General features: G+C 42.1%; 2 protein-coding genes across 5 annotated transcripts in view; both read left to right on the plus strand.

Moving 5' to 3' along the window:
- Window positions 1-4081: 4081 nt before the first annotated feature.
- On the plus strand, window positions 4082-7677 carry dpm2 (dolichyl-phosphate mannosyltransferase subunit 2, regulatory). Of its 2 annotated transcripts, XM_061801698.1 has the most exons (5): window positions 4147-4217; window positions 6795-6849; window positions 6967-7056; window positions 7252-7354; window positions 7471-7677. In XM_061801698.1, the coding sequence occupies exons 3-5, from the start codon at window positions 6976-6978 to the stop codon at window positions 7524-7526; spliced, it is 240 nt and encodes a 79-aa protein (XP_061657682.1). In that variant the 5' UTR covers window positions 4147-4217; window positions 6795-6849; window positions 6967-6975; the 3' UTR covers window positions 7527-7677. The 2 variants fall into 2 exon arrangements, with proteins under 2 accessions (XP_061657681.1, XP_061657682.1); XM_061801697.1 differs by lacking the exon at window positions 6795-6849 and having other exon boundaries at window positions 4082-4217.
- Window positions 4100-21345, plus strand: part of pip5kl1 (phosphatidylinositol-4-phosphate 5-kinase-like 1) — an 88429-nt gene continuing 71183 nt past the window's right edge. The window contains exon 1 of one of the 3 annotated variants that reach the window (XM_061801695.1): window positions 4100-4217. In XM_061801695.1, coding sequence (XP_061657679.1) covers window positions 4215-4217 — 3 coding nt within the window. In that variant the 5' untranslated portion in view covers window positions 4100-4214. Of the gene's footprint in view, window positions 4218-11398; window positions 11535-21345 lie in introns of those variants that run through there. The other 2 variants (XM_061801694.1, XM_061801696.1) reach the window with 2 other exon arrangements.

Raw genomic sequence — 21345 nt, forward strand, 5'->3', positions numbered from 1 at the left:
CAGAGAGACAGGCAGGAGAGTACTTGGTGTGTCTTTTGGTAGGAAAGGGGAGAACGAGACTTGGTGGTGGAACCCCAAAATACAAGGAGTCATACAAGGAAAGAGATTAGCGAAGAAGTGGGATACTGAGAGGACTGAGGAGAGGCGGAAGGAGTACATCGAGATGCGATGTAGGGCAAAGGTAGAGATGGCGAAGATGAAACAAGAGGCATAGGCATGTACATGAGGTTGGACACGAAAGAAAGAGAAAAGGATCTCTAGAGGTTGGCCAGACAGAGGGATAGAGATGGGAAGGATGTGCAGCAGGTAAGGGTGATTAAGGATAGAGATGGAAATGTGTTGACTGGTGCCAGTAGTGTGCTAAATAGATGGAAAGAATACTTTGAGAAGTTGATGAATGAAGAAAATGAGAGAGAAGGAAGAGTTGAAGATGCAAGTGTGAATGACCGGGAAGTGGCATTGATTACTAAGGGGGAAGTCAGAAAGGCAGTACAAAGGATGAAAAATGGAAACGCAGTTGGTCCTGATGACATGGTATGGAAGCAATTTGGAGAGATGGCTGTGGAGTTTTTGACCAACTTATTCAACAGAATACTAGCATGCGAAAAGATGCCTGACGAATGGAGGAAAAGTGTTCTAGTTCCCATTTTTAAGAACAAAGGGGATGTTCAGAGCTGTGGGAACTATAGAGGAATAAAGTTGATGAGCCACACAATGAAGTTATGGGAAAGAGTAGTGGAGGCTAGACTCAGGACAGAAGTAAGTATCTGCGAGCAACAGTATGGTTTCATGCCTAGAAAGAGTACCACAGATGCATTATTTGCCTTGAGGATGCTCGTGGAAAAGTACCGAGAAGGTCAGAAGGAGCTACATTGTGTCTTTTTGGATCTAGAGAAAGCCTATGACAGAGTACCAAGAGAGGAACTGTGGTACTGCATGCGTAAGTCTGGTGTGGCAGAGAAGTATGTTAAATAAGTACAGGACATGTATGATGGCAGCAGAACAATGGTGAGGTGTGCCTTAGGTGTGACAGAGGAATTTAAGGTGGAGGTGGGACTGCATCAGGGATCAGCTCTGAGCCCCTTCCTGTTTGCAGTGGTAATGGATAGGCTGACAGATGAGGTTAGACTGGAATCCCCTTGGACCATGATGTTCGCAGATGATATTGTGATATGCAGTGAAAGCAGGGAGCATGCAGAGGAACAATTAGAAAGATGGAGACATGCACTGGAAAGGAGAGGAATGAAGATTAGCCGAAGTAAAACAGAATATTTGTGCGTGAATGAGAAAGGTGGAGGGGGAAGAGTGAGGCTACAGGGAGAAGAGATAGCGAGGGTGGACGACTTCAAATATTTAGGGTCAACAATCCAGAGCAATGAGTGTGGTAAGGAAGTGAAGAAACGGGTCAAGCAGGTTGGAACAGCTGGCGAAAGGTGTCTGGTGTGTTGTGTGACAGAAGAGTGTCTGCTAGGATGAAGGGCAAAGTTTACAAAACAGTGGTGAGGCCGGCCATGATGTACGGATTAGAGACGGTGGCACTGAAGAAACAACAGGAAGCAGAACTGGAGATGGCAGATATGAAGATGTTGAGGCTCTTGCTCGGAGTGACCAGGTTGGATAGGATTAGAAATGAGCCCATTAGAGGGACAGCCAAAGTTGGATGTTTTGGAGACAAGATTCAAGAGAGCAGACTTCGATGGTTTGGACATGTTCAGAGGTGACAGAGTGAGTATATTGGTAGAAGGACGCTGAGGTTGGAGCTCCCAGGCAAAAAAGCGAGAGGAAGACCAAAGAGAAGGTTTATGGATGTGGTGAGGGAAGACATGAGGCCAGTTGGGGTTAGAGAAGAAGAAGCAGGAGATAGGCTAAGATGGCAAAAGATGACACGCTGTGGCGACCCCTAACGGGACAAGCCGAAAGGAAGAAGACTTGTGACACATCCTTCCCATCTTTATCCCTCTGTCTGGCCAACCTGTAGAGATCCTTTTCTCCTTCTTTCGTATCCAACCTGGTGTACATGTCTTCATATGCCCCTTGTTTAGCCTTCGTCACCTCTACCTTTCCCCTACAACGCATCTCAATGTATTCTTTCCACCTCTCCTCAGTCCTTTCCATGTCTTCTTCTTTGCCAATCTCTTTCCTTGGATGGCTTCCTGTATTTTGGGGTTCCACCACCAAGTCTCATTCTCCCCTTTCTTACCAGAAGGCACCCCAAGTACTCCCCTGCCTGCCTCTCTGAGTACCTTGACAGTAGTATTCCAGTCTTCCGGGAGCTCTTCCTGTCCATCTAGAGCCAGTCTCACCTCTTTCCGAAAGGCCACACAACAATCTTCCTTTCTAAGCTTCCACCACCAAAGTCATCCTACACACCACCATCCTATGCTGTTGAGCTACACTCTCCCCGACTGCTACCTTACAGTCAGTAACCTCCTTCAGATGACATCGTCTGCACAAAATGATGTGCACCTGTATGTTTCTACCTCCGCTCTTGTAGGTCACCCTATGTTCCTGCCTCTTTTGGAAAAAAGTGTTCACTACTACTATTTCCATCCTTTTTCCAAAGTCCACTACCTTCAGTCCGTCAAATATATTTATCCTATACCCATCACCTGTTTCCTTCACCAACATGTTATTTACAATAGCCGCTAATCATTGCCGAGGGTTTCTCAACTTCCACCACCTGATTCTCTGCTCTACCTTTGTCTTCTTAATCTTCCTACCCGCTACCAGAACCATCCTACACACCACCATCCTATATACAGCTACACTCTCCCCTACCACGATCTTCATCAGATTACATCGACAGCACAAAATATAATCCACATACGTGCTTCTACCTCCACTCTTGTAGGTCACTCTATGTTCCTGTCTCTTCTGGAAATAAGTGTTCACTGCCAATTCCATCCTTTTTGCGAAGTCCACCACCATCTGACCCTCAAAGTTACTTTGCTGAATGCCGTACTTACCCATCAGTTCTTCATCGCCCCTGTTTCCTTCGCCAACATGAGGATGACCGCGGCCATGTATTGTGAGATGTTGGGGAACAACCGCTTTCCCTCAGTCAGAGCATTGAAGATGGGTCGTGGCTGGGTCTATCAACATGACAATGATCCGAAACACACAGCCAGGAAAACCAAGGAGTGGCTCCGTAAGAAGCATATCAAGGTTCTGGCGTGGCCGAGCTAGTCTCCAGACCTAAAACCAAGAGAAAATATTTGGAGGGAGCTGAAAGTCCGTGTTTCTCAGTGACAGCCTCATAAACCTGTCTGATCTAGAGAAGATCTGTGTGGGGGAGTGGGCCAAAATGCCTCCTGCAGTGTGTCCAAACCTGGTGAACAACTACAGGAAACGTTTGACTTCTGTCATTGCAAACAAAGGCTACTGGACCAAATATTAACATTGGTTTTCCCAGGTGTTCAAATACATACTTGCAGCTGTAGCTCACAAATAAATCGTTAAAAAAAAAAAATCATACATTGTGATTTCTGGAGTTTTCTTTTCAGATTATCTCTCTTACAGTGGACATGCACCTATGATGAAAATTTCAGACCCCTTTATGATTTTTAAGTGGGAGAAAATGCAATACAGCAGGGTGTCAAATACTTATTTTCTTCACTGTATCCGTTATTGAATTCATTTGATGAACGCTCAAATATGTTTGACACAGTTTTACGGCGGATGCCCTTCCTGCTGCAACCCTCTGCATTTATCCGGGTTTGGGACGCACAGGAATTGTGCCCCCCTTAGGGCTGCAGATCGTCAATAATTCTAATAATAATTCCCATAATTCATTATATTGTAATGAAGTTAAATTTGAGGCGGAACCGTATAACAGAGCTGTCACGTGGTGCGTCGTATGCACTGCAGGGAAAATAAACATTTAATCATGAATGCTCATTATGCATTTGAAGCCAACTTAGTTAGATTCTTAATATAGATACAGCATGTGTTGCCTTCACTATAAGGCTTATATTAGGCTTTTAATATTTTTGCGCCTCCAGACATACTTGTTTTTTGGGGGGGTTTTGGGTCCATTTTGGGTTGCCAACCCCTGTCCTCATCAGACGCTCCACCGTTTCACCGTATCACGAGTTTTTGCATTTTGACCAGTAGGGGGCAGAATATGTTAGGCAATCTGTCTAAGAACCCGGTCTTGCGATGACAAAGAAGACAACTCGGAAACAACGCGTCAGCAAAGAATCCCTGCTTGGAAAATGGTAAGAGAATTAAAATGACTGATTTAAACATTGTGTTACCAAGCTCCTTTGTGCTGCATTTGAATAGAGGGGGGTTGTGGTAAAGTGGGATATACATTCGCTTCACGCGAGTGAGTGGAATATGCTTTTCGGGTCGTCTGAAACACTGCAGACGAACAAATTGGGTAAACACTGTAAATTACTCGGTGAGACAAACATGATGCGTGGCAGGGTATGTGTTGCTGCATGCAATATTTTATTTTTCCAAACACTACATTAAAGAATGGTTGTCCTAACATTGCGCCACATTCACGTTCATATAAATGATTAAAACGCAAAACCTGTCTTATATTAACTTGTAGATAGGCTGTATATGATGAGCGGTGTTCGGATCCTCAATCCACAAATCAGTCGTAATTATATCCATTAATGATGATTCAATGAAGATTAATGCTTTAGTTACTGAAAATATATAACTACTAATGCTCAGTGTCACGAAATCATTTTTTAAAAGTCTTCAGATTCATGCAATACTCTAGGTAACAAAAAGTTTCTGGGAAAATTTCTGTCGGCTTTTAAAATAACTAATTTGCTAAGTAAGTATTTGGTCACCTACAAACAAGCAAGGTTTCTGTCTCTCGCCAACTTGTACCTTCTTTAGAGGGTCGCCTGTTCTCCTACCTGTATTAATCACACCTGTTTGAATTTATCAGTATAAAAGACACCCATGCACAACCTTAAACAGTCAAACTCCATTCTGGTCAAGACCAAATAGCTGTCAAAGGACACCTGAAAGAAAATCATAGACCTGCACCAGCCTAAGACTGAATCTGCACTAAGTAAGAAGGTTGGTGTGAAGAAATCAAACGTGGGACCAATTATTAGCAAGTGGAAGACATTAAAGACCGCCCATGCAATGAAGAAGTGGCATTGTAAGAAGTATTTGAATGTCCTGCGGTGGCCTAGCCAGTCTTCAGATCTCAACCCCATTGAAACTCTTTGGAGGGAGTTGAAAGTCTGTTGCTCAGCGGCAGCTCCAAAACATAACTGCTGTAGAGATTTGCAGGAATGAATGGGCCCAAACACTATCTTTCAGAAAATATTTGACCTCTGTCATTGCCATCAAAGGGTACATAAAGTATTGATGAACTTTTGTTTTTGTTAAAATACTTATTTCCTACCAAAATTTCCTAATAAATTCTTTAAAAATCAGACATGATTTTCATTTTTCTCACTCTTATAGTTGAGGTATACGTTTGAAAATTCCAGGCTTCCCTCATATATTTAAGTGTGAGAACTTGCACAATTGGTGGCTGACTAAATACTTTTTTTTGCCCTACAGTAGCGCCTTGCAGGCAGGGGAGGGACTTAAGTAAATTGAGTGATTGATTCAGTGAACTGGTATACTAAGGAACTGATGAGTGATTTGTACAGGGGAATATCTTAAATGAACTGAGTGATTTCTTCAATGAACTGGTGTACTGAGGAACGGAAGAGAGATTTGGACTATTATGAGCCGCTAAGGAGCGATGTAGTAGTATGATGAGCGATTCGTTTGCCAGAGGAAAGATGTACCATGGAATGAGTGTACTCATGAGTGCTTTTAACCACGAGGACGTCAGGATTCAGATAGTGGATAGCTTTCACTAGCAACTGTTTCTTCAAGCTATTAGCTAATTTTGACTATGAAACACGCGAAAACAAGCACATTTAGAATAAATAAATGTATTTACATACCCATCATTCCCTCTTTTTTTCATTTTATCATGATAATACATTAAAACTACATATAGCATTTCTCAACAGTCCTTCCGCCCTTTCTACTAGTCAGATGACAATAACAGTAAGGTGAGTGAGAAGGAAGCCTGGGCGGCAGATGCTAGTGTCAGCAACGGTATCCACTGGTGGAATGCCGAAAAGTCACGGCAGCTAGTGATGACCAAGCTGAAAGTAAGCGGTTCGAGAAGGATGGTTGGTAGCTGAGCTCGCTGCACACGTGTTCAAAACTCACCACCAAAGCAGGGTGTTCAAGAGCTTGCTCATTGATAGAAATGTAGGTGATCAATTAGCCAAACTTTTTTTCTTTTTTTAAAATCTCCACCCTTTTTGCACTTTACAATACATAACAACAGATAGTCATTTGGTGAACATGAACCTCCGGGATGGATAACTTATGGAATGAGGAAGCGCTTAAATGATTTTATGAAAAAGAACTGATTGAATCGTTGAACAACTCTTTTTAGTGCACTGATTTGAGTGATTCAGTATATTCAAAAGAACTGCTCTGGCCATCACTAGCATAATCGACATTGTTCCACATGGTCACGCTACTAGTCACTTTAAACTGCACACATTTCCTGAAGTCTCTGGGCCCTTTGCACAATGGTTCATTACACCGGACTATTGTTCTATTTGTTATTTCAAACCGCTCAAATTGCTAGAGGACTTTACATCTTTTTGCACATAGCCAAAGAAAGGAGAAAAAAAACATACTACTTGTTCCAGCATTACCACATAATTGGTAACCTTTGATTGCTCAGTAACTTTTTCTTCTCTCTCAATACAGTATATGTCCTGAAAAGTATTTTGTCCTTTTAGGAAATGGTCTGGAGAGGCAGACGCCCATTCACTCTTACAGTCACACCATCACTAAGTGGGAATCGAAACATGCGCATATGCACCTACTACACCACCACTGACCCTGCCCATTATATATCGTTTTGTTTCTTATTTTTGAGAACTCAACATTCTTCTTGTGCTACATTTGCAGGCTACCGGAATGGATCAAGTAGCAGGCATGAGTCTTATTGTCTTCAGCCTCATGCTGTTTACTTACTATTCTATCTGGGTCATTGCTCTGGTATGTTTGGGTGGTTTAAGTTGTACTTCATTAGAGGATCTGTATGTAGTGTAGTTGAATACAACCTAACAAGTGTTATTTTTGTGCTTATCTTTATTTACTCTCAAAACCAATTAAATTGTTGTGTACTTTTTGTTGTGGTGTTAATAGTATCTGCTTTTTAACGGTAGTGTTTGATATCTTCCCAATTGCCAGCCTTTCATGGACGGTGATCATGAATTACACAACTATTTTCTTCCACGGGAATACACAGTCATTCTGCCTGGCATTGCAGCAGTACTACTGCTCCTTTGTATAGGTAACATTCACACAAAATGTCCCCAATAATGCACACGCCCGAGTCACTTTCCCATGTGATGACGCCATTTCCATGCATTTTTAAGTTAAAAATTAATACCACGTTCCTCTCCACAGGGGCCTTCACTGCTGTAGTACTTTGGAAGAATCAGAGACCAAAAAAAGTAAACTAATCTCAAGATGGGACGATTGTTTGTTTCCAATATTATGTGCAACTGTAAATATGTTAAAAAAAATCCCCCTTCTTTGCCAATTGTTCCTTAACAGATTACTCACAAATACATATTTTTGTATATAAATAAATGTTTAGAAAAAAAACGCAAAGTGAGTTTCAAGTTTTATTTCAATGTTGGCTATTAGGTTGCTACTTGGGAGACCTAAATATATTTCAAGGTGGTACTGATCTAAATTACAAGAATAAAGTCTTAAACTATTAGCATACAATTGTTTTACATTTGATAGAAAATAACCAACATTCACAAGAGAAGAAGGAAAAATACAAGCGAACGCATTTGTTAACTGGGAGGGAAAAAAATTATCAGGATGAATTTTGGACTACTCCGCTTAACAAAGCCTTTGATGTTGGTGTGTTGTGCCACTTTTTCTTCCACACATGGCATTGAGCGTTCCAAACAATTCAATTTTGATTTAATCTGTCCACACAATATGTTGCTTGTCGTGCTTTGGAACATCCAAATGTTCTTTAACAAACGTCAAACCTGCAGCAATGGGTTTATTTCGTCAGAGCAACACCTTCCACCTTGTTTTATGTATTATAGATTTGGCTACAGTCTTAAGATGAAGTTCTAGGCTTACTTATTTACCTCATTGAGGATTTAGTGATGTCCTCTTGCAGTCGACTTTCCAGGCATTCCACTCCTTGGAAACGAAGCAGCAGCACTTTGCTCTCCATTTAGTCTTGCTGTGGACTGAGGAACATCAAGACAAAAACTTTTCAAACCTTTTTCAGCTTTATACAAGTCAACCGTTTTTAATCCTAGGTGCTTTGAGTACTTTTTTTGCGCAAAGGTTGTTTTACGTCAGGTAATGTTTATTGACACTAGACAATTATAAACTGGTGTGTGTTCTAGGGGAGAGAAAAGGTTGTTGCATTCCTCCAATCAAACTTCATTGATTGGATTCCAGTTTATCTCACTCCTGAGTGATTTGCTCTTGGGGGTCTGAGGCCTAGAGATTCTCTTACATGTTCCTCCTCTTCTTTGAATGTTTACGTTATTTCATCCATTCACTTTCCAAGCTGCACATCCTCACAAGGATCGCAGGAGTGCTGAGCCTACCCCAGATAACTTTGGGTGAAGGGTGGTCTACACAAAAAAATAATAAAACCGGTACAAGTTAAAACAGATGATCTGTCAACATTTTATAAACAATTTACACAGCTATATAAGATAGAAAGCATTCACATTCTTGCCCCCATTGTATCTGTATTATAGTTAAGTATTTCTTTTAGTGGTACCCTGGATATATTTTTTTCTTCCAGTCACTGATGATGGAGTGGTCCACACACCCAATTCTCGCACAGTGATGTCGATGTGCTCTGCGACTGATGGCAACCAGTTCAGGGCGTAGTCCGGCTTTGCCCAAAGTTAGCTGGGAGAGGCTCCAGCACTCCCAAGACACTTGTGTGGATAAGTGGCTTAGAAAATGGAATGGATTTTTTTTTTCTTTTCTGCTCTACATTTGAAACCTGATGTTTGTACTTTCTAGTTGTCAAAATGGGCATTTTACTTTTTTCAATCTGCCCAGATGACAACGTGATGTTTACAAAAAAATAAAGAAGCACAAGTGAGAGGTAATGTCTGCCCTGGTTGAGGTCATGTTTGATTGTTAGAAGGATTGATTGAGATCTTGAGTACTGATAAGGCGGAATATGAACCAGTGAGGCTGTGACCCTGTTTTTAAGGATTGCTTCAGCTATCCTAAAAACCTCCCAAGATACATTCGGTAATGTTTATGTCGAAGGTTCATAATCCTAGCCGCCCTAAAACTGATATCTAGCCCACCTAAACAAATCTTGATTTCCACAAAATGGCCCGTCTGCCCCCCATCTCCACCCCCATATACAATATATATATATATATATCTGTGTGTGTGTGTGTGTGTGTATGTTGGATTAATTTGATATAAAGTTATCTTATATTTGCTTTGTTGGGTTTTTAATGCTTATGTGATGCAATGCAATCGAGAGGCACATTAGGTGCCATGAAAACTTTGCTATGATGTACTTAAATAATTTGATGCAATCAATATACATTGGGTGCCGTGGAAACACCAGACAGTGGTGCAGAAGACAACAAAGACTGACGATATCCAGAGGATGGTGAAGACATCGCAAAGACTCACATGGACTATTTTTGACGGTTGCTTTGTTTGTCACAATTTGCTTTGTGTGATGCGGACCACGCTAAGCAATAAAAAAGTAGAGACGTGGAGATGTGATTAGAATGGGTTGGAGATTGTGAAAGAGACATGCCACATTCTCCTCGCGACCCAGAAGTTCCTCTTGTCTTCCTTGCTTGATAATTTTACTTTAAATGTCCTAGGCTGTTTAAACCTGACATTAAATTGAACAAGAAAGTAATTGGGAAATTTATCAGCAATGATGTGTAAAATCATTTTGGTGATTGAGAATTCATTGAAGCATTGTCACATAGTGATATCTGGTAGTGGTAAGGAGATAACGGGCTTTTTAATAAATTGCCCAAGAATGTAACATTGTACTTTATTCATCCTATGTCTGTTATTAAATCAACTTATACTGTACAGGCAGTTTCATTTGAACAATGGCATAGAAGAGAGCAGCTGAATGCCAAGGATAAAACGATCCAACATCTGCGTATTGGTGTTCCCGTGGTGTTCCGAGTGTAAATTGGCTGACCAAGTGGCAACTGGATTTGAATCTTTCGTGTGTTGGTGGTGTGCAACCAACAAGAACGTGGAGAGAATAAACCATCCGCCACAATGTCAAAATTGGGAAATTGGACTCAAAAGTGTTAGTTGAGGCTGTACATGAACAACTTGGAGCCACTGAATGCCATTTCAAAACCAAATAGCCATGGACTTGCACCTGGCTGAAAAAGGTGGTGTATGCGCCCTCTTTGGGGAGCGATCCATCTTCATCGCAAAGACTCATGGACTATTTTTGACGGTTGCTTTGTTTGTCACAATTTGCTTTGTGTGATGCGGACCACGCCAAGCAATAAAAAAGTGGAGATGTGATTAGAACGGGTTGGAGATTGTGAAAGAGACACATCCCATGTTCTCCTCGCTAGCCAGAAGTTCCTCTTACCTTCCTTCGTTGATAATTTTACTTTAAATGTCCTCGGCTCTTTAAACCTGACTATATATATATATATACATATATATATATATATATATATATATATATATGAAGAGTTTGTTTTCAAAACGAGACGTAGGCATTTTTTTTCAGATTTACGAAACTCGTGCCAAAATTATCCATTCAGAGCTGGATAATTTTGGCGCGAGTTTCGTAAATCTGAAAAAAATGCCTATGTCTCGTTTTGAAAACAAACTCTTCACACACACACACACACACACACACACACACACATATATATATATATATATATATATATTTTTTTTTTTTAAGGGGATCTCAGCCACCCCAAATGCTAAAACCAATGGTGACTTAACTGATTTGGAAAAGGAAGACGTTTCATCTATGGTCTTATTGAAATATACTCAGAGATTTTTTTCCCCCCCAAATGCATTCGATTTATTTTTTCCTAAAGATAATTAGGATGAAAACGTGACATATTGAGAGCAATAAGTACTGTATTTCTTCCATCAGTAGCTCTAGCCTAAATTGCGAGTTACTTAGTTTGTCTTACAAACCCATTTGTACCATTGCAGTGTATAGCTAGTTAGCAAGTTATACCTACGACCTGAAAATGTGCTTGGATGCCATTCTACGCCAGTTTAGTACAGACGAGCAAACCCCCCCCGCCCCCTCCCTAACGAAGCGTGAACGGCGCCATCCATATAAATCCCACCCCTAAACGCACACAGACACCTATCCGGTTGATCTCGCCTCTGGAACAGGCTCCGCTTCACACCATAACACTGCTGACATGTGACTGTCACATAGACACGCGACGATCGCGCGAATTCTATTTGTCGTCCACCACAGCAATCAGGTAAGACTCGTTCATGCAAAGATATTAGACTCACCTCAATACAATGGATGTTATTAACTATTCGAGAAACTGAGAGTATAGAATGATATATTGTTAAAAAATCACGAATCACATTCTCAAACTAAGGACCCAGATTTTTACTTTGTTCAGTTTTATAAACGTTAACTGAACCGGTTTTGTCACATAAGAATTGGTGTAAGGATGACTTTAGGGCTTTTTTTTTTCCTTTTTTTTTGTCACATGAAATCTAATTGCACTCCAGAGACCTGGCCGTTAAGGCTACGAAAACAAGATCTGTGTTAGAGTGTCAGAGAACAGATGCACTTAACCGATACACTAATAAGGATTCTCGGAGCACCCCACCCCCAAACATCCTTGGTCTACAAGTAAGACTAGTTTAAAGGTAACATTTTAAAATCAATGTGTTGGTGGAGTCATCAAATTTGTGAGCCGTTGTTCTCTCAGACTAAAAGTAGCATTAAATATAGGAGCAAACATATAAAACGTTAACATTTTACATTTTCAAGTAAGTGCTTTAAAACTAGTGTTTAATTTTTTTGTTTTTCATCCTGACACAACAGTTTTAATTAATGTACTGTATTTTGATTTGATATTTGAACCGTTTTTGAAGTTTCGTTTAAAACCTTTCTGTCCCATAATGGTGTATATATGTATACATATGCTCTTTTTTCCGATTACTACTTCCCACTGTAAACTAAACAAAAATAACTTGTAAAAAATAAAAAAACAACCCTTACAACACTATTTGTTTCCATTGTGTGTCGTTTTTAGTCTTTGTGCATCCATCCATTTTCTTCTGCATATCAGAGTTTGGGTCGCGAGGACAATAGCTTTACCAGGGAAGCCCAGACTTCCCTCTCTCGAGTCACCTCATCCAGCTTTTCCGGAAGGACCTCGAGGTGTTCCCAAGCCATCCAGGAGACATACTCTCTTCAGTGTCCTGGGTCTTGAGCTACTTCAGTGTGGAGCAACAGGGGGCACTACTCTGAGCTGGATGACCGGGCTTCTCACCCTAACTCTAATGGAGAGAGATATCGACCGGTAAATTGAGAGCTTAGTCTTTCACCTCAACTCCTTCACCCTAACTATGAGATACAATGTCTGTATCGGTGCACTAATATGCCTGTCGATCCCATTCTATACTTCCCTCCTTTGTGGAAAAACAACTCAAGATACTTGAACTCCTCCACTTGAGGGATGATCTCATCCTCAACATGGAGAGGGTACTCCACCCTTTCCCAACAAAGCACCATGGTCTCAGTTTTAGAGGTGCTGATTTTCATTCCAACTGCTTCACATTTGACTGTGAACAACTCCAGTGAGGGTTGGAGATCACAGCTTAATGAAACCAATGCAACCACATCTGGAAAAAGCAGGCATGCTATACCGGTGCTACCAAACTGCACCTAGAAATTCTCTCCATAAAAGTTAACAATCAGTAGCAAAGGTAAGCCTCAAAGTCCAACCATGACCAGAAACGAAAAATACTTACTGCCAGCACTGCGGACCAAAGTCAGACAGCAGTCATACAGGGACCGAACAGCCCGTATCAGGGGTTTTGGTACCCCATAGTCCCGACGTTGTCTCAGGAGTCCCACAGGCCAAAAATGCCCAGCAGGACTCTTTCTTCAGCTTGATGGGATCCTTTGCCACTGGTGGCCACCAAGGGACTTGGGGGGTTGGAGCCACGACAGTTACTGACCACCTTATGGTCACACCTCAGTAATGGAGACACGGATCATGGACCACACAGAGTCAATGACCCCCATATCTACCGGGATGTAGGTACATTTCTGGTTGAGGTGGGAGTTGGAACTTTTTCTGACAGGGGATTCTGTCAGATGTTCCCAGTAGACTCTCACAATGCGTTTGGAACTGCTAGGTCTAACTGGCATCTTCCCCAACCTCTGGCTGAGCTCACTCCCAGGTGGTGATCATTTGACAGTTCCGCCCCTCTCCTACCCGAGTGTTCAATCAATCGCCTAAAATATAATGCCAACCACAGAATGCAGAAGTGAACCAGCATTTCTAATGCTGTGGATATTTTTAACAAAAAATGTGAGATGTTTGATACCAGTTGGTTTTAGGTCTGCTGTTTTGGATCACTCTATTGTGATAAAAATGTTCATGGCAATTAAAAATATTCCAAAAAGTGTGTTCCACTTTTAGTCACTTACAGTGCAATTGTGAGTAGCTGCAGTCAATGTGAATTCAATTTTCACACCACTGAAGTTGTTTATTGAAGGGTCATCATCAAGAGGTAATCTTTTCTGCCCTATTTAGACCATATAAAATCAAACAGAACCTTTAAATCTAAAGACAATTTTTCATTGCCCACAGTCAGTACCTCTGAATAAATTAATGAACAAGGACACGGGAGGAACAGAGATTTTGTTCACATTTCTTTTTTTATTGAAGGATGGGAAATTTTTTTGTCAAATATTGTTCCCTTAATTATGAAGCTCTCTCATTCTCCATTAGCCCATCAGGTGCACACATTAAATTTGATGAACCGAAAACAGTCTTATATTCTCTTAGGACCTGTAGGAGTTGAAAGGCTATCATCAGAAATTACACAGTACATATAGTTTATTTGGCAATAAAGTTGAGTTAAATTGAGTTTGGAATACAACTTTTGGGTTTTGCCTTTGAACGTTTACTATTGTGTCATTACACTGACTTAAACTGAAAAAAGGGAGGATAGCATTTTTTTTTTTTTTTAGAAGTTGCTCTCCTTTTCTTTGTTGCTGTTGGATGAGTTATTGCTGTTGTCGTAATGTAATTTTTGTAGGCTGGCCACTTCTGGCAAGGTTTACCACTGTTAATGAAGTGCAGACCTGTGTTGATGACATCCTCCTTAGACCTGTTAGCTCGATAGGCAGACTGCAGTGGGTCCAGCTGGGCACCTGTGACACTCATCAGATGGTCGAGCAAAAGGCATTCAAAAGACTTCATGACCACAGATGTCAAGGCAACAGGCCTGTAGTCATTAAGACCTGACACTGCTGCTTTTTGAGGAACCGGTATGATTGTGGAGCATTTGAAGCAGGTTGGTACTTCAGACAGTTCTTGAGACCTGTTGAAGAGCTTTGTGAAGACAGGAGCAAGTTCGTCAGTGCAGGATGGGACAAAAGGCCTGGGCCCAGCGCTTTGTGGATCTTTTGTTGTTTGAAGATCTGCCTTACGTCCCGTTAATGGATGTTAAAAGATGGAGTTGGAGATGTTGAAGTGGAGGGTGGTGTGACTTGGTGGATGTGTGGAGTGAAAGTGTCCTTTTCAAATCCACAGTAAAAGCTGTTCAGGCCGTTGGCCTAGCCCACAATTGTTATCAACTGGGGGTGAGGATTGTTGCTCGTAGTTAGTGAGCGATTGTAATCTGTGCCAGACTGATTTGGAGTCATTACTGTCAAAGTGGTTTTCCAGTTTTAAGTTAATTTCTTCAGTCAGATGGTTTCTAGTGTGATTGCAGAGGTCCCTACTACCACTACAATATGCGACCTCCTTTCGCCTGGTTGAGTTGCCTAAGTCTGGCTGTAAACCGTGGGTTGTTGTTATTGAACGTGCAAACATTTTTTCTTGTTACACACACCTCCTCACAGAAATTGGCACAAATGGTGACAATATCCGTGAATTCATCTAGGCTGCTCGCTGAATTTTCAAAGACACTCCAATGTCTGCAGCCAAAGCAACTTTGAAGTTGAAATTTTGCTTCATTGGTCCACTTTTGAACTGATTTTACCAAAGGCTTTGCATTTAGGTACTTGCCTGTACGTAGTGTTGGAGGATGCTTTTTCACCCCGTGTGTTCGTTTAATTTCGGGTAGTGAGAATGTTTGTTATCCAAATACAGGCTGGCGATGATGAACCGTTTCTCCGAAGCTTTTACTTTTAAAATATTCTGGGCACAAATGAGTGACAGACAATGGCTGTAGCAGATCACAAGTGCAAAGGTACAGAGGACTTACAGCATTCCTCTACTACCAGCAGGGTCCGCATCACAAATGTATGAAAGGAAACTAAAGAGCATTACAAGAGAACTGCATCATAAAATAAGAGCATCACAAACTATCTTCATCATAATGACTAAGCTGGTAATTGGCACATTCCTATGCCCTGGTCTCTCCAGTAAGGTTAACTGATGATTTGGCATGTGTGAGCAAAAGATACGCATCAATAAAGAGATACACATCAATAAAATAAAATCGATAGTACACTTCAATCCCCCTTTCGGACTCAAAAGAGTCCGACAACTGAAATAAACAGAATTAAAGGAAAGTTCCAGCCGCGTTATCGTCTGGAGCGTGTGGTACAACGGACGGGCCTGAAGGAGGAAGCAATTCAGCCATCATATAGGGTGGAGGAACATAAATGTCCTTTTTCTCAATGGCAGCAGTAATCAATTGCTGACACAAGGATCGAACACAAGGAATATAACAACAACCGCAGAAAGTCAAGAGAGGTGAAAAAACAGCAACGGAGATAACCGACGTTACCAAGGCCTTGTACTTGCCAAAGACACTAAGAGCATTATCCCATAAAGAGGTGTCTACCCCTGAGTGGAATTTCATCTCACTCGACAAAGACCGCAATTTCTGAAAATGATGGCCAGGGATCCATCGGGGGCTGTGTTATTCGGAATAACTGTACAACATTGATCTCCGAACATGGAACAAACCCCTCCCTTCTCTGCGACAATCATGTCCACCGCCATGTTGGTCTGGAGTGTCATCAAAGAGGTGGCAGCCAATTGTTCATGGACAGCCTCGAAGCCGTCCCTGGTGTAATTTGCCAGGTGCTGTTGGTTGTAATGTAAATAATTAATGCGCTCAACGTTCTTATTGGGGGTGACGGTAAAAATGGCAGAAAGCAAGGGAAGGCTTTCAAATCCTGCAGCTATCTGATTAGTAAGTTTATATTCATTCGGAACACCACGGAGTACACCTATAGTATCTATATAAACCGGGGAGTTAAAGAATGGGTCCTTCGGGTCATATATAGAACGGCGGTGACGTGTTGTAACGGCCTGGTTTGTTACTTCGAGGAGACTAGCATGAGCATCTAGTGGAGCAACAAAGTTTGGATAAATAGCAGACACCAGAGCGCATCGGCCTGTCCAACGAAAAGGGAGAACATTGAATAGGGTGACTCCACCACAGTACAACCACACGTCCGCCCGTCCGCGAGTCAAGGCTTCCGATCCATCAGACCTGTTGGTCACCTGAAAAATCCGGCAGTGTTGTTGGGGAATCATTCCAACTTTCGCTTCATGTGGGAGAGTGGATGAATTTTTAAAAAAGCAGGTAGAACTCAGGGACACTTTACCGGCATAGAAAACCGGCACAGGGGCAGTTGCAGGAGACAAGGGATGAATTGTACCCCACCGTTTACAAGGTTCTGGTGGAATGTCTTCAGACATGACTGGAACAATACATGACGCGTTTGTTGGCGCATCTAAGTGGGGGGTGGGGGTATGAGGAACATAACGGGACATGCTAACATACACACTAGGCAGTCGGCTGCAGGGTACACGGCACTGGCTGCTGCTGCTCTCTCCATCCATGAATTGCTACCAATCCTTCTCACCCCTGACGCCACCCCCAGGGCGTCTGCTACAGACATTTCTTGAGTGAACTGAGCACGGACTCCTGCTTCTTGGCCTTCAACCAACTGCCCTGGTCTATGCTCTTGAGCAGCCTGTAGGACTCTCTGACAAACACAAACAGGGGTAAAGTCCACATTCGAAGCATATGGGGTTAGCAAAAAATCTATACAACTTGAGGCAGTGAGGATATGACAGGGGCCGGCGTGCGGAGTCGGAGTTGTCAAGAGAGAAGAGATGTTCAGTGAGCGAAGATCCACTGATAAACTCAAACGAGCATGTCCTGCACCAAGGGGGCCTACTACGCTCAGCTATCTGCACACATTCGATATGGTGGGGATGATAGACACAGGATATCTGCCAATCAGACCCAGAGTACACTACAGTGGTATATTATGACCAAGATACAGAAGACAGATAATACTGATAATTAGGAGCCCAAGAACAAGGGTAAAATTTGCACGCATTGAATTCGAACGTAACTCGAGCATTTCCCGGAACCATTAGGTATTCTCCTTAGCTGGTCACAGTGGTGGTGGACATTACATAGAACCCCCCTGTAATATGCTGCGTGCAAATTAGGATGGGACATCCTAAGGCTGCTTCTGCAATGACCCCTGACTGCACCAGGATGGCTACCACCCAGACGATGGCCATCCCTGCCAATGTCTGTGTCGAAGAGGGACTCATGTTAACATCACGGAGAGGGGACCTTTTCCTCTGGGATGAGTCGAGCTGGGGCGCAGTCAGCTTCTTCAGGACCTTGGAGTTAGACAACCTGGTCCTAAATTGATTCACTGGGATTATTGTGCTCGTGTACCGTGAAATAAACCCTGGTAGAATGATGTCATCAAAGGGTGCTAGCCGGCACTGGAGACGCAGTTTTCCGGTTGTCATCAGGTGGAGGGATTGCCGAGCCTGAGGCGGACCTGGCGGGTCGTGTAGACGACATGTGGAATCACGTGTCCCCCTTTCCTTCAAGACTTACTGCTGTGGCTGTCCGCTCAGTTACTTGGAAGGGACCTGCCCACGTAGATTCAGACCACTGTCGTTTTAATCACTTTTAACCACACAGATTCGCAAATGTTCATTTCGAGGGGACCGTCTGGAAATGTTTCTGTCAAATGGGAGAAATTAATGGTTAGTTGCCTGAGCCCAGGTGGGCCTGGAACTTCACCCACAGCCAGTGGAGCTGTGGTTGCTGGAAACGGTCTGTTAATATGACACTCGAATTGAGTCCACCCTTAAGAAGAATTCAATGACATCCGAATGTTCATCAATGCCAATGGAAGAGCTTGCAACCAATTGAGTGTGGGTGAAACTAAAGCCTTAGCTATCTTATCCTTAATGTTCCTGTTCATGCGCTCAACCTGACCTTGCGATTGTGGATGATACACAGAACCAAAATGATGTTTCAAACCTAGCATTTTTTCTACAGCCTGGAGATGTTTGTTTTTGAAATGAGTTCCATTGTCTGATCTAATTTTCCTAGGGAACCCCCGTGCGTTGGAATATAATGATTAACCAAATGTTTTACCACTACATTGGCTCTTTCAGATTTGCAGGGATATGCTTCTGGCTATCCTGAAAAGGAATCTACTATAACTAGCAAATACCGGTAACCTGACACTGTTTTAGTTATGTCAGTAAAATACATTGAAATCACCTGACCAGGAGCGTCCACGTCCGGATCGTGTACTCACTGCGGTGGTTTTGTTGTAGGCATACTGTTTATTGGTCGCTTGCACAACTTCAGAGCAAGTGCATTGTGGGTAAGATTTTTTTTGTGTCGGCCATGATGGGAGGTTGTAAACAGTTCTTAAAATTTGTCTACATACCAGCATCGCGTTCATTGTATCTTCACTTTCTATGGCGTTTTCCAAGTATTTTGAGGATCTGTCGGCTGATCTGAAACCCTACTACAGGCAGAAAATCAGTTTATGTGAGGATCTGGACCTGTATAGTCTATCGAAGGCTGATTTTGCGACAGAAAAATGTTGGCCAAGAGTTGAATACCCCGACATCGTGAACGACTTGGTGCTTACAACCAACAGCCTTACTAACCAACAGATGAAGGCCTACAAGTCCTTGGAGGCTTACAATTACTTTGTAAGCGGGTGGATTCAGTGTCCTCTGCAAAACGTTGTATGAAGAAAAGGTTTTAATTGTTGCCCGAGTAAGTAACTTGTAATCACCCGGGACAGAGTGTGTAACTCACTGTTGTTGTTTCTGCTTAGCCATTATGGCCTTTTAAGGTCCGACAAATCGGACCGATTAGGGAAAAAGATCTATGACAAATAAATATTACACCATCTTTTAAATTTATTTGAAGCAGCATTAAGTAATGTGACAATAATTAAAATGTACAAGGTGTAAATTACTAAGTACTAACAAATTATAGTGTGAATGTCTGAATGTAGCCCTAATAGTAATACTAGCCCTAATACAAAAGTAGCGGCTTTCTATTTGTTCACATTTGCCTTACTCAAATGTCAGCATATAGAAAGCCGCTACTGTTGTATTAGGGCTAGCGTGAATGATGCCCTGGTAGGTGGTAGGTGCTACACACATACTTGTGTTGTTTTTAATATATATATATACACGGTATATTTCCTTCTTAAAAATAATTTGACGTTTACAGACAGTAAACAGACAGCAAACGCACAACACACATTCATATGTTTGTATCCTAAACTGTAGATGGAAAAGCCGGTCACTGGCGGCCGATTTCGATCGGCGGCCGAGTTGGATGTAGATGTACATGTAGACCTATCAAACACAGTTAGTCTTGTAATATAAAACACAACAAACAACACATGTAAAAAAAGCGGTAGGAGGATATGGTCAAAGTGCAATACTAGGCTTAAACTTACCACTTATGAAGTGATCGCTGCACACACAACTTGAAACTGTGGGACGAGTTAGATCTGCACGCGAGATATTACTGAGCCACTTCGCTTGCCGGTTGCTCGACATTTCTTCTGTTTGGGGTCCTTGGTGCGTAATTATTTTCGGAAATCGGAAAAACCGTCTGTTCCCTTCTTTGCTGAACTTGTTATAGCAGCCAATAACACAACACGTGTGCACCATCGTCTCAGAAGTCAAAAAGCGTCTTGTGTAATCTAATGTAACCAGCGAAATGAGACCTCCCAATATGGCGGCCAGAAAAAATTCAAAACAGATGTGACGTCACCTGCAAGTCATTCAAAACTGCAAACGCTGCAGTCCTGCAGTTCACCTTTAACAATTTGTCTCATAAAAGGATGCCACCAGGAGTGGAGTCGTCTCAATGTTTCATCCACAACTACATGGCATGTTCCATGGGCTTCAGAAATTAGATTTTTCAATTGTGTCTGAGATGGAATGCATTTACGTTCTTTTTGCCATCCTCATCTTTGACACCCCCTTTCGACTTCCACACACTCTTTTCTTCTGTACTTGCCTTTTCCTGCCACAACTTAACTGTTTCTACTGTCACCTCCTGTTGATTTTGACATTCAGACTCACATTTAGTTGGAGTGTTGGCCGGTACCCTGCAGCCTTTTTTGCTGCTTGATATGCTGATTTGTTTCCTACTGATACAAAATCATTAGTTCGGGAGTGACCTTTGCATTTTATTACTGCTACTGCTGTTGGGAGCAGTAAAGCATCATGCAATTTGAGAATGTCGTCCTAATGTTTAATGGGTGTACCGGTTGCAGTTTGGAAATTGTTTTGCTGCCATTCTTTTAATGCAACATAACTGTCGTGTGCATACGCTGAATCTGTGTAAATGTTTACTGAGTGGTTTTCTGCTAACCTGAGAGCTGCTGTCAATGCCAAAATTTCTGCTCTTTGGGCTGACTGTTAGCCTAAAATTCTTACAGCTTGTACTTCTTCAAAACCTGTTTCAATGGGTTGGATTACTGCAAATCCAGGCTGTGGGCCATCGTTGCCCTTGAAGCAACATACATCTGTGAAAAGAATGAAGTCCGGGTTCTCAAGGGTGTCTCATAGAGTTCAGTGCGAAGTGAGTCTTCTTCCGTAGTTCTTCGCACACAACAATGTGGTTCTCCTTCGAGCAGACCTTCAGCCATGTTTACTCCTTCATAAGTAAAGAGAAGATGTGGTTGTGTTAAAATTGCTTCAATTTTCCTCTGTCTTCCTCCGGTCCTGGTAAAAGCTTGACTTGTGACTGTACTGTGTGATGTTC

Source organism: Syngnathoides biaculeatus, chromosome 17 (genome assembly GCF_019802595.1).
Source record: "Syngnathoides biaculeatus isolate LvHL_M chromosome 17, ASM1980259v1, whole genome shotgun sequence".
Taxonomy (NCBI): Eukaryota; Metazoa; Chordata; class Actinopteri; order Syngnathiformes; family Syngnathidae; genus Syngnathoides; species Syngnathoides biaculeatus.